The sequence below is a fragment of the Chenopodium quinoa genome, unplaced genomic scaffold (genome assembly GCF_001683475.1).
Source record: "Chenopodium quinoa cultivar QQ74 unplaced genomic scaffold, ASM168347v1, whole genome shotgun sequence".
NCBI classification, from domain to species: Eukaryota; Viridiplantae; Streptophyta; class Magnoliopsida; order Caryophyllales; family Amaranthaceae; genus Chenopodium; species Chenopodium quinoa.
In genome coordinates, this window is record NW_018745617.1 from 2297374 (window position 1) to 2312516 (window position 15143).

A 15143-nucleotide genomic window follows, 5' to 3' on the forward strand; every position below is an offset into this window, starting at 1 on the left:
GAATCATAATCTCCCATCATCTTCTACTTTATTTACCCTACATACAAGTCAGAGTCAATCAATTTTAATTACCCTTCATTTGGTAAACAAACTCACCTTTCAGTAAAAACAGTAAAAACTAAAACCAACAGTTACCCTTTTTACCCATTTCAACCATCCTAGTCCACCCTCATTGACTCACCCATCAAAACCCCTGACCTTCACACGTGTCATCCTCCTATTCGACCTTACCAAACCTTCCCACACAGCCACCCCACTGTATCATCCCCCTCAAAAATCCCCTTTTCACATTTTTTCAAAACCCCAAATGCTTCTCATCATAACATTCCCTCATCCCTATACTCCCTCGATGCCCGCCACGTGTCCCTCCTTTTTCCCCCTCCCTATTTTAACCTTCACTCTCCTCTCATCACTCCACCACACCAACACAAACACAACCAACTTGTGAAACTTCCCTTCTCTTTTTTTTCATTCATCTCATTTGTGAAATCTTATTATCATCTCTTCCAATGGCAGCAACTATTATGAAGTACGTGATCCTAATGTTAGTTGCTATCGCAATGGCTGCAACGGTGGAGTCAAAGGGCTCATCGCCCGCACCGGTGGACTGCACGAGCGTAGTGCTGAGCATGTCGGATTGTCTTTCGTACGTAACGAATGGAAGTGCAGTGAATAAACCAGAAGGAAACTGTTGTTCAGGGTTGAAATCTGTGCTTAAAACGAATGCTGAGTGTCTTTGTGAAGGGTTTAAGAGTAGTGCTCAATTCGGTGTCGTTTTGAATGTTACTAAAGCTGTTGGTCTTCCTGATGCTTGTCATGTTCATGCTCCTTCTGCTGCCAAATGTGGCTGTAAGTTTGTTTTTGATTTTAACTTTTTTTTTTTTTTTTTTTTTAACAAAAAATATGCCGATTTTAATAATCTGTTTTTCTTTTTTTAATAAATTTGTTTTTGCAGTGGATATATCTCCAACTGGCGCTCCTTCTCCAGGTATTTATCTACTTCCGACGCTTCTGTTGTATTGCTTTCCGTCGCTTTTTTCTGTCGTTTGTTTTTGTTTTATACGAAATACTTAAATTACTCTTGATTTTTGTATATGAATAAAACAATGGTATGCTTTAATTATACGAAATACGTATTTTAATTTTTGGAAATGTGAATTTTTTGGAAATTTGTGTTAGGAGTAAAATTCTTTAATTTTACAGATTATAAAAATAAGATAAATAGAAAAAAAAAGGGTTCCTTTTAGCTTGAAATTTCAGCATGCTGTTTTTTTTTTGGCTTTACAAAAGTGGTTTTTTTTAGGGACTTTAAAAAAGTGGATTTTTAAACCTGGTTTTAGGGGCAATTTTATTTTTTCTGGAAAAACAATTTTATTTTGTGTTCTCGACGATTTGAATATCGAAATTGAAGTATGTAGTATTTTTGTTTGGATCTTTAGAATGTTTGTGGGATTTCTAATTTTTTAATTTGTTAAGGAATATTTTCCTTGTTTATAGGATTTTAGAATAATTAATTAATTTGTGTTTACATAGTTTTTTTCAATATTTTACGTACTCATTTACTTGTTCTCAAATTGATTATAATTGTTACATTATTATTGCATAATTTAGGGATCAATCAGTGTTGTTTATCTAATTCAACAGCTATAAATGACTAATTGAATTTCCTGAATTACTTGATTGGTATCAATGATCCTCTGTTATTAACCTGTAACATTATTTGTGATCCTTTGCTATTGAACTAACTGTGATCCTTGTCATTTTTGTACTTGTAGCTGGTATGGTTTCTCCGGCGGGTGCTCCATCAGGCGCTTCGATGGCTCCAGCAGCAGCAATGGGTCCGGGAGGCAGCACAGTATCATCACCTGCAATGTCACCAAGCAGCCCAAATGGTGCATCCTCTGCTACAGGCATCTCAGCACAACTGACTGTTGTTGGTCTAGCAGCGTTAGGAGCATTTTTATCAAGTTTTTAAGGGGTTTAAAGACGAGCTTAATTTTGCATAGCAGTAGTGGCATATTTGGAAAGTACTTTGTTTGGTTAAACATTACTATTATTCTGTTTTACATTTGTTGACCCACATTTTTAATTTTTTTTGGTTTTGTGGTGGTGAGGAATTGGAATTGATTATGGAGGAGACCTTTATTTATTCTATGTTTCCAGACATTTCTCTGTATTTCTTGATTATATTTTCTTATCTCTAACTATTGAATTTATGATGTCTTGATTATGATTTATGTTTATAATATATTACCCATATATTATGGGTAAAGTTATATGTAGCCCTTGCCGCATATAAGTATCAAATATATTTTCTTTTTTTTTAGTATTAAGTGGAGAATTTTATCGACAATTTACGAGTAAATTGATGTATAAATGTTTATTTATAATCCATTCTTTTCATTTTTAACTTCTTATATGCCGTCGTAACAGTAGTAGTATGCATGGTTCGTGCAGGCGGATGCACGATCCACATGGTGCATCTCTTAAAAAAAAAAAAAGCGGAAAGAACATTGCATAGAAATATAAAGAACATTTAGTTAAACTGAAAAAAACATATTATAGAATTGTAAAGAACATTGTATAGAAATGTAATGAACATTCCGTTAAAGTGCAAAGAACATGTTATAAAATTGTAAAGAAAATAACGTGTAGTTAAATAATGTTCTTTATCTTCATGTTCTTTGATTGTCATAATAATGTACTTTTATTTGTGACATATGTTAATTGTTTATTTTGAAATGTTCTTTGAATTTTATATTTAGATTATGGTGGTTGAATAAAAATAATGTTCATTACATTATAATATCATTAAAGGTGATAAAAAAATCGGGTCGGGCTGGGCCATAACATAATATCTCGTGTCCAAAAACCCCGGAAAATGTAGTGGGCTTTTCGGCTTTTTTTCGGGCCGAGATTGGATTTTGTTAACTAAAAATGCATTTTTAGGCTTGTCTAAACCCGCCATATTTTCGGGTTGGATCGGGTTGGGCCGGATCGGGTCGGGCCGAAGTTGATCACCTCTAATTATCATGTTTTTAATTAATATTACGAATGTTCTTTAGATATATATAAAGAACGTGAAGTTGGATGTTTTTTTTACAAAATAGGTATATGTTCTTTATAAAACAACTATATGTTCATTACAATACAGCTCTAATTTGGATTTTCGGCTTTTTTTTCGGGCCGAGTTTCGATTTTTTAACTAAAAATGCATTTCTAGGCTTGTCTAAACCTGCCCTATTTTCGGGCTGGATCGGGCTGTGCCGGGTCGGGTCGGGCCGAAGTTGATCACCTCTAATTATCATGTTTTCAATTAATATTACGATGTTCTTTAGATTTATATAAAGAACATGAAGTTGGATTTTTTTTTACAAAATAGTTATATGTTCTTTATAAAACAACTATATGTTCATTACAATACAGCTATATGTGATGTTCTTTATGAAAAAGCTATATGTTCTTTACAAAACAAATGTATGTTCTTTACTGAACAACGGAATGTTCATTCCGCATTTTTAAAGAGAAAACGGATGCACGGAGCATCGTGCATCCGCCTCCATAGAAACAATTTCAACAGTAGTATATATTTTTTTCCATGTATTATTATGTTTTCATGTTATTGTTATTATCATTATTCATTATTATGATCAATTATTAAGCAGTATTATAAATTTCGAATTACAAATATACTCCATAATACTTTCTCAATATCTTAGGGTCCGTTCACTTCACCTTAAATCAGTTCAGATTAATTTAGTTCCCATCATTTCACTTTAATTCAGCTCCTAATTTTCTTCTCTCATAAAATATTCAATTCAGTTCAGTTTAGCTCCAATCAGTCTAGTTTAGTTTAGTTTAGTTAAGCTCGATTCAGTAAATATAAACAGACCCTTATACTTATAAGAGCTGTAACTTGTAACATGTAACACAGCTTCATAGCAAGCATCTGAGGAAGAGATTAGATGATACTCCGTGATCCTATAATTATTGCGTATACTACATAATCGTAGTATCTAACCCTTTTTAATATTTTAATCCCAAAGCTAAAATATTTTAATTTGATAAGTGTATTCATTCATTTTCTGTAATCACTTTGAGAAGTGAATCAAAAGATAATAGATTGTCTAGGGTGAGTGTTCATTAATTTCCTTGTTGATCAATACACTTGTGAAACTCATCTCCTTTCTTGGTTGATTTAGTATTTGGGCTGATTTATAACATAACTTGAATAGAATTCATGAGTGGACATGATTGGCATGGGCACGGGTTGTACTCCAGGCCACTAGCTTCGTTGGAACACCTTGTCAAGTTTCTGTAGCTAATTTGTATTCCATATTTCATTACTACGTATTTTTGATCCACCCGTGAACGTGCCCCTGGCTGGTGGTTTGATAGATTAGTCTCAATCGTCGCATCCTACATGGTCCGATTAAATGACCATTTTTATCCTTAACAAACTTTAACACATAACGGACATATCAAAATTCAGAAACAGACCTGATTGCCGAAATTGACCCAACTTTTGATTCAAACCCAAACTAGTCTTGATGAACCCGACCTCATAACCCATTTGAGTGTAGGATATTAATATAAAAAACTTAAGGAAATTTTGTCAAAAACCACCCACTAAAAACAAATTTTTTTATGAAAAACCACCCACAATAAAAAAAATATCGTACAAAACCACCCAAACTAAAAAAAATGTTGTAAAAAGCCACCCACTGTCGGAATTAGGCTATTGACCATATTTACCGGTGTCAACCGCCCTCCCCTGGTGTTTACAACTCTTCCCATCCCCTCGAAAACCCCTAGAATTCACCAAAGGGGGGAGGGGCAGCCGAACTTTCCGGTGAATTCTAGGGTTTTCGAGAGGATGGGGAGGATGGTCAATGCAAGGGGAGGGCGGTCAATAACCTATTTCTGACAATGGGTGGCTTTTTATAACATTTTTTTAGCTTGGGTGGTTTTTACAACATTTTATTTAATTGTGGGTGGTTCTTCTAAAAAATAATAATAAAAAAAACAAAAAGCTTTTTTAGTTGGTGGTTTTTGATAAAGTTTCCAACACTTTAATACTTCCATGATCAAACCGCCTTATGCGCACGACACTCCATTTTTAACTTATGTGCACTGACACTCCATTTTTAACTTCCAGAGTGTGTGAATATACTTTCACCAATGTATCTTTTGTTTAAACTTCTAAATACAAGAAGATTATTGAATTCTTATTAATTAATGGGTAATGTTATATGTAGCTATAAGGGTTATATTTAAGGGTTAAATATAGTTTTGAAAATTGTATAAAATTAGAAATTCATGACAAAAACACGCGCAAATCAGTGTTATTAGTGTTTATATTTTGATGAATTATTAATTTCTTACGATTTTCAAGTGTAAATTTAATGCTTATATGTAGCCCTGAGGGTTATATATAACATTTTCCTTAATTAATATAAAATAATTAATATAATCAAGGAAGGTTATTCAATGACTGCATAAAAAATGTGGCCATTATAAATAATTTCAATCTCAACCGCTTAAATATTAATAATTAATCTTATCCATTCAATATTTGACTTCTAAAATATGAATGTTTTAAAAACTAATTTATTTTGAAAAGAAAAAAAAAACCGAAAAACACTACGTACTTGTGTCAGTTGTCAGTTGTCACTGCCATTGATGATCTTCTAAGTATTTAAATTCATCCTAATCTCCATTAAATAACTATAGAGGAACAATTAAAACATGGATATGATTGAACTATATATAACAAACTATCAACTAATCTTCAAAAAGAAATATGATTTTATACATTGGATAATTTAATACGAAGTACATGGATGATTGGATAGGATCAAATTCATTCTTGCACTAATTTGATTTCTTTTTATGTGATTCTCTCTCCTCTCTGCACCCCACTCTTCTATCAAATTCTCCCCATAAATCTTATGAATTAAGTTTCTGCTGCTCATTTTTGGCAGCAAGTTTCAACAATAAATGCAAATTCGTCGGAATCCTTAGCATCGGAAAGTTATTAAATTGCAATATCTTTCTTTTAGTTGACAATGGTGCATAATTTTTCTAGTGGATTGTGGTTATTCATATTGGAAGCTGTCGTAGACTCGTAGTAGTTTAGTTAAAGAAATTTTCTTTGTCAACTTAAATTAATGGCCTTATTTACATAATAGTGTAGATTTTGTTTTTTATAATGGCTACAATAGCCGTTACAAAACTATCCTATAATCAAGTGCTGGATTATGTAAATACATCTTTTATAAAATAATAACTATTTTTTTCTTAATAGTTTGTAGGCGTGTAAAATAGTGTTGTGGTTCCAGCCCAATTTGCAATATCCATATATTGTTTTTTGGACTCATGTATTATGGGCTCTTTTCACGGACTTGTTAAGTCTTATTTTTTGGTCCATATTTGGGATGACTTTTATGGCTACTCTTGAAAGCTTTAGATGAGATATCTTGTGTTCAACAAGTGAACAAGTAAGCAGCAAGTAGCGAATACTCTCCCCGTTTTTTAAATACTTGCTCCACTTTCTATTTGCGACCGTTTTTAAATACTTGCTTCATTTTCTTTTTTGAAAAGCTCTTACAATTTTTAATTAATTTCTCCCACCTAGTGGACCCAACATGTATTATCTCTCTTCCAATTCTCTCCACTACTTTTGCCTTTTACTTTTTTTAATTCTTCCACCAACCTCACAACCTCTATATTTTATCACTTTATTCAATTTCTCCTAAAACTCCGCACATGGAGAAATGAAGCAAGTATTTAAAAACGGAGGGAGTATTTCATACACACAAAAGAGAGAGAGAGAGAAAGAGAGGGTTCTTGTAAACAACATCCAACTTCGGAGTTTTGTGGAAAATCTTTACAAAACTGTCTGTTACTAGAGTTTTACCGTTGGATCGGGCTCAAAATTTTACAGCTTATTCTTGACATCAAAGGCTTCATTTTGAACGGTTGGATCGTCGTTTTGAGTTTTATTTTAGTCAAAATCGTCTATGGACAAAACTGCTGTCTTTTTGGGTGAAGTTCACTCTTTTGCTCTCTAATTTTGATCTCTTGTTGTTTGTTGTTGTTGGTGGGTGTGTAAAACTTTAGTAGACAAATTTTGGTTCATTTTATCCTCAATTATCAGTAAGAGAAGATAGGGTGGACTCCTTAAACGGTCCTGTGGCTTTTATCCTTCACATCGAAGAGTTTTCCACGTATAATAATGTTTGTATGTTGATAAATGTTGTTTCTTCCGATTATTGTTGGCATTATTATACTTTTGCTACTGCTTATTTGCTGTCTTGGTTGTGTAAGAGTTTGGTTTTATTGGATTGATTTTGGGTTGATTGTTTTGTGTGTGACATAGTGCGTGTCATAGTGACCCCTTCCGGTCCCCACAAATAGAAGGGAGTAGCGTCTAGCAACATCAAGGGAAAAGGCAACATGTATCCACCAAAAGTTAAGCACTTGTTATATGTTTAAACCCAACGTTCAAAGTTTGGAGAAGAAGGAAAAAACAAAAAAAAAAAAAAAAAAAAACACACACACACTCTTTCTATGATTTGGAATTTGTGTTGATCTAATTAACAAGATTGATAACCCATAATTTTACTCTTCAAGTTATACTCTAATGGATAGTCAATTTCACTCCAAGCTTCAATAATTAGAAATTTCATTCTTCATAAAATATTAAAGGTTGATTCACAACCACACACTTAAAATGGTAAATTCTTACAGTGATCACGCTGATCAATACTTTGTACCACTTCAAATTGTACATTGTATAGATCTGTATTAGAAGTAACCTCTCAAGGACTCTCAATCTCAAACGATTCAGTAGAATGGGAGGATCAAAAGCCGAACATAAAAAATGAAGCTCCATTAAAAAAAATGTGTTTAGAAGATAATCACATATCATAAGACAACCGGCTTAGCTTGCACCGACCTAATGTTATCTTACCAAGAGTAAGAGTACATATTTACATGGATAGTTTCAAGTTAACATGTTGTATAACAAAAACATCAAGCTTTAGCACTAGAAACCGCACTGATTTTTCAGAGGAATCATGGTTAAAGCTAGCTCAAGTATACTTGTGAGATTGATGAGTTAAATCAAGCAGTTTCTTCTAGTATCTTTCTATTGCATGCTCGAACAGCATCTCCAACTGTTAGATGAATATTGTCTTGTCCAACAACATCTACAAACCCGGAATCATGTAGTTTTGTCATAACAACACACCCTGGATTTGCTAAATGAAGCTGTTTAAAAAAAAATAAACAGAGAAAATGTTAGGATTTCTTTGATACTTCGAGTTCACAAGACATTCCTACAAGTACTTGAACAATGTAACATGGTTAGTTCTTACGCGTATTTCTCTCTTTTGAATACTCTTGTTTAAGTCTTCTAAAGCATGAATACCACTGGTGTCAATATCGATCACAGCTGCAAGCAAAGGGAATAAAAAAAACGACGATTTAGAAGATGCTAGGTTTACTCTAGTGCTGGTAAGCATTCATGAGGAATGAAAGATCATACTCCGTAACATTATTTTGAGAGATGACTTACGAGACATGTCAATAATCAGATATTGAATTTTGGGGAGGTTACTTTCTTTGTTCAGCTCTTCTTCATCAGCTAGCCATCTCAGAGTCCTGAAAGAGAATAGATTAACTTGTTTATGCATAATTTAAATAGCTCATGAAATCTCTTCAATGACATTGAAATCATTTTAAGCATCAAAATTGTTCGAAATGTGACTAATGGAGTATGATGAAACAAATAAGTACCTGTCCTTGACGTAATTTGAGTTTGAAAAATAGATTGAAGAGTCGACTCTCACAATCAAAGCACCGGGGATGGTTGAAGCAGCTGGATACTGCTGAATATTCCTGTAAAGTGTAGTTCCAGGAAGGTTTCCGAGTAGTGCTACCCTTGGCCTTGTTACTTGTAACAGAATCTTGGCAAAGGAAATGCAAACCTGATAAATCATGCAACAAAAAGCAGGTCAAGACTAAAACATTAGAAGAAAATTAACTAGGAAGTGCAGAATTGTGTGGGTGTTACTATACCGCGATCAAGATGCCAATCTCAACAGATATAAAGATGACTCCGAAGAATGCTCCCATACAAGCAATGAAGTCGAACTTATCAATCTTCCATAAGAGAACTACAGCTCCAATGTCAACAAGGTTAATCACTGCGGATATAATGATGGCAGCGAGAATAGCATTTGGAATGAACTTAAACAGAGGTGTGATGACCATCAAAGTCAAGAATACAATCATTGACATGACTATATTAGAGACTGCTGTTTGGCAACCAGCCATGAAGTTCACTGCAGAGCGCGAAAATGAGCCTGCAAAACACACCAATACCGTATACTATTAATACTCTTAGGCTCGTTGTACTAATGATTGTGACATCAAATATGGGACGGAGGGAGTAATACTGAGATCCGAAAGCAATAATTTTTACCAGTAGCCACATAACAAGATGTCATTGAGCCAACAATGTTCATGCTTCCTAAGGCAAGCATTTCTTTGTTTCCATCAATAGAGTAATCTTTGATGGCTGCAAAAGTTCTGCCAATTGCTACTGCTTCCTGCAACATCAAGTTCACAAAAAATATTAAGTTTTCGCAGAGTTTGAATTTAAACTGAGGTATATAAGAGATATTACATAATTTTCTTACCGTAAGTGCAATTACACCAGCAATAGCACCAATTTTGATTCCTTTCAATAGGTAAGGTCCGGTGAAAAAGATTTTGCTAGCAGAAGGCGGGTTGATTCCTTTATCTATGTGTTTCACCTATCGAAAATATTATGTTAACACAGTTCATTACTTGCACAAAAAAAGTATTCACAGGGTAACATGATGAATTTTTTTTTTTCTTCTTAGAACTTACAATTTGAACCCCATGCTTATCAGCACGAGTAACAAACACGATCAGAGTCGACAGGATAACACAGGTGAGGGGAGCCATTGCAGGAACCCAAAACAGTTTCTTGTTTTTCTTTCCCTGTAAAAGATATATATAATTCGAGTTTAGCAACCAAATTTCTGACATTGCCTAACAAAAACTCCGTTTAGTTCAGAAACATTCTTACAATATACTTGGCGATCAAGAGTAAAATCAAGAATGATACACCTATAGCTATTGTCTGCCAGTTCCACTGTCAACATATAAACAAAACCCGGTATCAGTAATCGAACCAAGAGATCATTTTAGACAAGCAATCAGCAAGCACAAGGCAATAAGGCCAGTAACATATACAAAGTATGTAAAATGTTCGACATTGGAAAAGGTAGTGAAGAATAATACTTACTCCATGCTCTGCTTGGCTAAAAACCGATTTTAAAACTGAGATTATATCAGTGTCCTTTGTAAACTTCTTTATGCCAAGCAAGCCTTTGAGCTGCTGAAGACCAATGGTAATGGCTGCACCAGCCATAAATCCAACAGTCGCGGCATGGGAAAGGAAGTCAACTAAGAAGCCCAACCTAACAATCAGAGGCAAAACTTTTCATTAGATCATACACCTTTACAAAATTAATCTAGATCAATCAACTTAAGCTAAACTAAATCAAATAATTGCGACTTTTAAGGCCTTTTCCTCAAAAATTTGCTTTGGAGCATTCAAACTTAAGTCGAAAAACTTCCTCTGTTAGTTGTTCCACTTTGATCAAGCATACTTGCCAACACGTAACTTTAACTAATAATATCTTTAATTATCCTTTTCAACATCTTCATATATATTTACCGAGAGAGTATTTATTCTACATTCAGAAAGATTCCGAACAAAAACAAAAGAATATTACAAAAGAACATACCAAGTATATGATGGTGAAAAATATTATGGTAAAAGTATAACATGTGAATATACAGTGTACAAGTCCAAAGTGCACAAATTGTATGACGTTAGAAAATTAAATATTTTATGTAATGCCCATATAACATTATTTCTTCACAAATATTAAACAAAATTTAGTCATGTCAAAGATAAGTTAAAGCTAAAAAACAAAGGAGGTTAAGAAAGATGTTTTAATTAAGGGAATAGAAGAGATGTTCCTGTACGTTATACTGGCACTAGTTTTGTTTACTTTAATCAGAGAGTAGGAGAGTTTTAATATAAAATTGTTTATGAAAAATATTTAACATTATATTAACTACATTTATACTAATAATGCACATAAAAGAGCATATATATTTCAATTAAAAAATCTACTTGCTCATTTTAATAACTCCAAATAAGCGTAATAACAAATGGGCACATCAGATGATTTAGTGTTATACATATTTATACCTGAAGAAACCAAGTGTGGCTTGAGTGATACCAGCAAAAAAACGTAGCAGTTAATGCAAGTTGAGTATATTCAACTGGATTAATATCAGGATCAATCACAGCACTAAGTAGAGTCCCGAGTAGGAGCGAGACGACCGCCACTGGACCGATAGCTATATCTCTTGAGCTTCCCATGAAAGCATATATAAGAGGTGGTACAAAACTACTATCTGCAAGTGTAACAAAAATATATGCATATTTGTAAGGTTAAAATGTCATATTAATTACATCATTTTCTTATTTGAACGATATACATATACATGTATGAAATAGTAGGGAGTAGGACTCACATAATCCATATTCGGGTTTGAGATAAGCAAGTTTTGCATATGCAATGTCCTGCAAAAAGAAAAAATGTTAAACATTTGCGTATATCACAATGCAATAACAAGGCCAGTTTTTTTTCGTGGCGATCACCTAGGGTTAGTGGTTGTAAAGGTCCGAAACTAATACACATGAACGTAATTAAATTAAAGAAGCTATGATGAGTGAAAATTAAGTGAATGATCGAGCTGTCTATACAACAGAAAAATCAATTTAATTTATACTTGACAAAAAAAAAAAAAAAAAAAGAAAAAAAAAAAGAGAGCACTTCTTTTTGTTTACCACGCGTCTCTAATATGTTAGAGACGGGGTGTAACCGTGCATCGTAGAATGTCAGTACTAAAAAGAAACGTTACAATAGAAATTGTTGTTACCTGTGGTATGCAGAGACTTGCGATGGTAATACCAGCAATAACGTCATGTTTAAATTTGGCAAGGTTATACTGTCTTCCCCAGTCGAAAATGGGGAAAACGGCGCGTAGCCCTAGGACGAACTTTTTCGAGGCCGGTTGATCCTTAAAACTCTTCAAAGGATCATCAGGAAAAAAAGTCTCCTTGAAGGTATGACCAAGATCTTGCCATATAGTCTGTTTTTCAGGCCTTCCAACACTATGGAGTTGTGGCAACGACTCCGGTCGACGGCGAGATGAGGCTGCACTGGTAACAATGTTTTCGTCACCAATGCGACTCATAGTTGGTGATTGGAACCCTCTCTTTTAGTCTTCCCTCAAAATTATTAGCTAAAAAAAAAAGAGATGAAATTAATTAGATTGTTGTTTGTTTCATGAAATATTATAGATGTATTGTGACAAGTATATATAAGGGTGTTACGCAAGTGTTATGAATAAAATGAATGTGGATATTATATGATCTAGATTCAAAATGTGACTTGTATATTAACCATCATCAGAAGAAAATTAAAAATGATTCTTCACTGATTTGTGAGAATAATAATATAATCAATGATTTATGTGCATATAGTTGACTTTCTATATAATGGTGTGATCTCGTTGACCTAGTTTGGCTGAGAAGGAAGTTAGCTTAGCCACGTCAGCGGCCAGATGAATTTGACGCTAGAACAGTGGAGTAGTAATTAATAATTATGATGTCATTCATATGTATGAGAAATTCATCTCATCCAGACATTAAGTCCAAAGTTTATAACCTCTTTTTCTTTTTATTTGCAAAAATGAGGTTTTATTACGAAATTTGTTTGTGACTATTAAATAGAGAGTGAAAAAGTAGGGGTGCATGTGGTGAGGAAAGACCGAAAGATATGGAGACAGATGTCATCTTAAAATAAAGTACAATATATTAAGGGTCTGTTCATATTTACTTAATTTCAGTTCAGTTCAGCTCTAATAAGTTCAGTTCAGTTCAGCTCCAATCAGTTCAGTTCAGTTCAGCTCTTAATTTTCCTCTCTCATAAAATATTCATTTCATCTCAATTCAGTTAAGTTCAGTTCAGCTCCAATCAGTTCAGTTCAGTTCAGTTCAGCTCCAATCAGTTCAGTTCAGTTCAGTTCAGTTCAGCTCAGTAATTAAGAACAGACCCTTTAAATCTAATTTAATGTATATGTAGCTTCTTTTATACTAAACGTTGCAAATAAAAAGAAATAGAGATGGTAATAATTATTTTAATAACTAGTTTTTGGCCCGTGCAAAGCACAGATTTATAAAATAAGATTTATTAATAATTATAGTCGATTGAAATTAAATATAGTTAATTGAAATTAAATGACTTATGTAACAATTTTTTTTTCAAATTTGAATTTTTTAATGTCTATCTTTTAAATTCTTAAATAATGTGTTGCATAAATAACATTTAATAAAATAATTTTAACAGAATTTTTTAAAGAAAATAATAAATAGCATTTTGCAGAGAAAATGTTTCACAAAATTATGCTAAGTGTCCTCTTTGGTAATTATTTTAGTATATAGTACTAGTTTAGAACCATGTTATGCACGGTTTTAAAGTACTATATTACTTTCATTATTCGTTTATTAAAAAAGGTGTAAAACGAAATCATTGTCTATAAGAAAAACATAAATTTTTTTATAATAAACATTATATTGTGATATCAAGTAATGTGAAAAGGTAGAAATACAGAGTAATAATAAGATTTTTAGTACTTGTAATATTAAAGCTTAATCTTATTATCAATTAATTAGTATTATATAGTAGTATGTAACATTTTTTATATACTTTACTACTACACTTTCATAATTTTATTTAAATTATTATGGTTGTGTACCATTCTCTTCTCTAAATATAATGCTAAACTTAACAAACTCTTTCAATAATAATAATAATAATAATAATAATAATAATAATAGAGATAACAAACTTTTTAGCGGAATTTTTTTTTATGAGGTAATGCCAAGTGTACTTTAAGGATATTATGGGGATTACTTTAGTATATAGTATAGATAGATAGATTATTTTTAGATTTGGAGATATAATTTAAATCTTACCTAGCTTTCAACCCTAAATATTTAACTAATTGACATATGTTACTCTAGAATTTTGTTCTTTTTTTTCGTTATTTTTTTTTAGAAAAAATAATTTAGTGAAGTTGTGAAAGTGCACTGTGAAACCGGGGAGCAAATTAAAGCCACTAAAAATGAAAGGGAAACAATAACAAGCTAGGAAATGCGGAGGAAATAAAAGGAAACATAACAAACTAAAATAAGACTAGCACGAGCAAGATTAAGCTAGTAGTCACTCCTCCTAAATCCTCCAATAAAATAGCAAGAAAATGCGTATAACCGAGGGGACCACCTCAAAGATCGTCGACCATTTTTAGTTTTAAAAAAGTGATAAAGTCATCTTTCAGTTCTGTTAGAAGTCTGTTTAGAACTTTAGAAGGTTGCTCTTTTTTAGCATGACAGAAAAAGTGCACCTTAAAAAGACTTCATGGGAGGCTTATGATTTATGCAATTGTTGTATACTACAAATATGATAAGTAGATGGATAGTGACATAATCATACTTCACATTTTATGGGTAGCCAAAGAAATAACCATTTATTTTCCAAACGTACCTACTCGTATTCAAAGGAGACCAACCACCTAAACTCTTTAAATTTATATTCAACAGTTGGCTTGAGACTTGAGTGCAGAATACGCACATGAGAATTTCCTCTGCATCAAAAACTTCTTCACGTTTGGGAATACTTATTACAGTGAACAAACTATTATATACTCGAATGTACTAATCTACGCACAAAGAATATAAAATGAACCGCAATACTCAATTATATTATGCTCATTTCTTGACATAAAAATACAAAAATGTACTGAGTAAACATGTAATAAAATTTCCATAAAAACAAGGATAACACCGTAAGACACACCCTAATCGCATAACACATGTAAATTTACTCCGTACACTTTATCTTAATTAGGTGATCGAAGCAATGTGACAACCAATACAGAACAAAAGAAATAACTATAGATCA

General features: G+C 32.8%; 1 protein-coding gene and 1 pseudogene across 1 annotated transcript; one reads left to right on the forward strand and one right to left on the reverse strand.

Moving 5' to 3' along the window:
• Window positions 1–343: 343 nt before the first annotated feature.
• Window positions 344–2230, forward strand: LOC110716624 (non-specific lipid-transfer protein-like protein At5g64080). Its single transcript, XM_021895271.1, has 3 exons — window positions 344–849; window positions 956–988; window positions 1776–2230. Exons 1-3 carry the CDS (start codon window positions 510–512, stop codon window positions 1973–1975), a joined length of 573 nt encoding a protein of 190 aa, XP_021750963.1. The 5' UTR covers window positions 344–509; the 3' UTR covers window positions 1976–2230.
• Window positions 2231–7697: 5467 nt separating this feature from the next.
• LOC110716650 lies at window positions 7698–12481 on the reverse strand (annotated as a pseudogene).
• Window positions 12482–15143: the final 2662 nt, after the last annotated feature.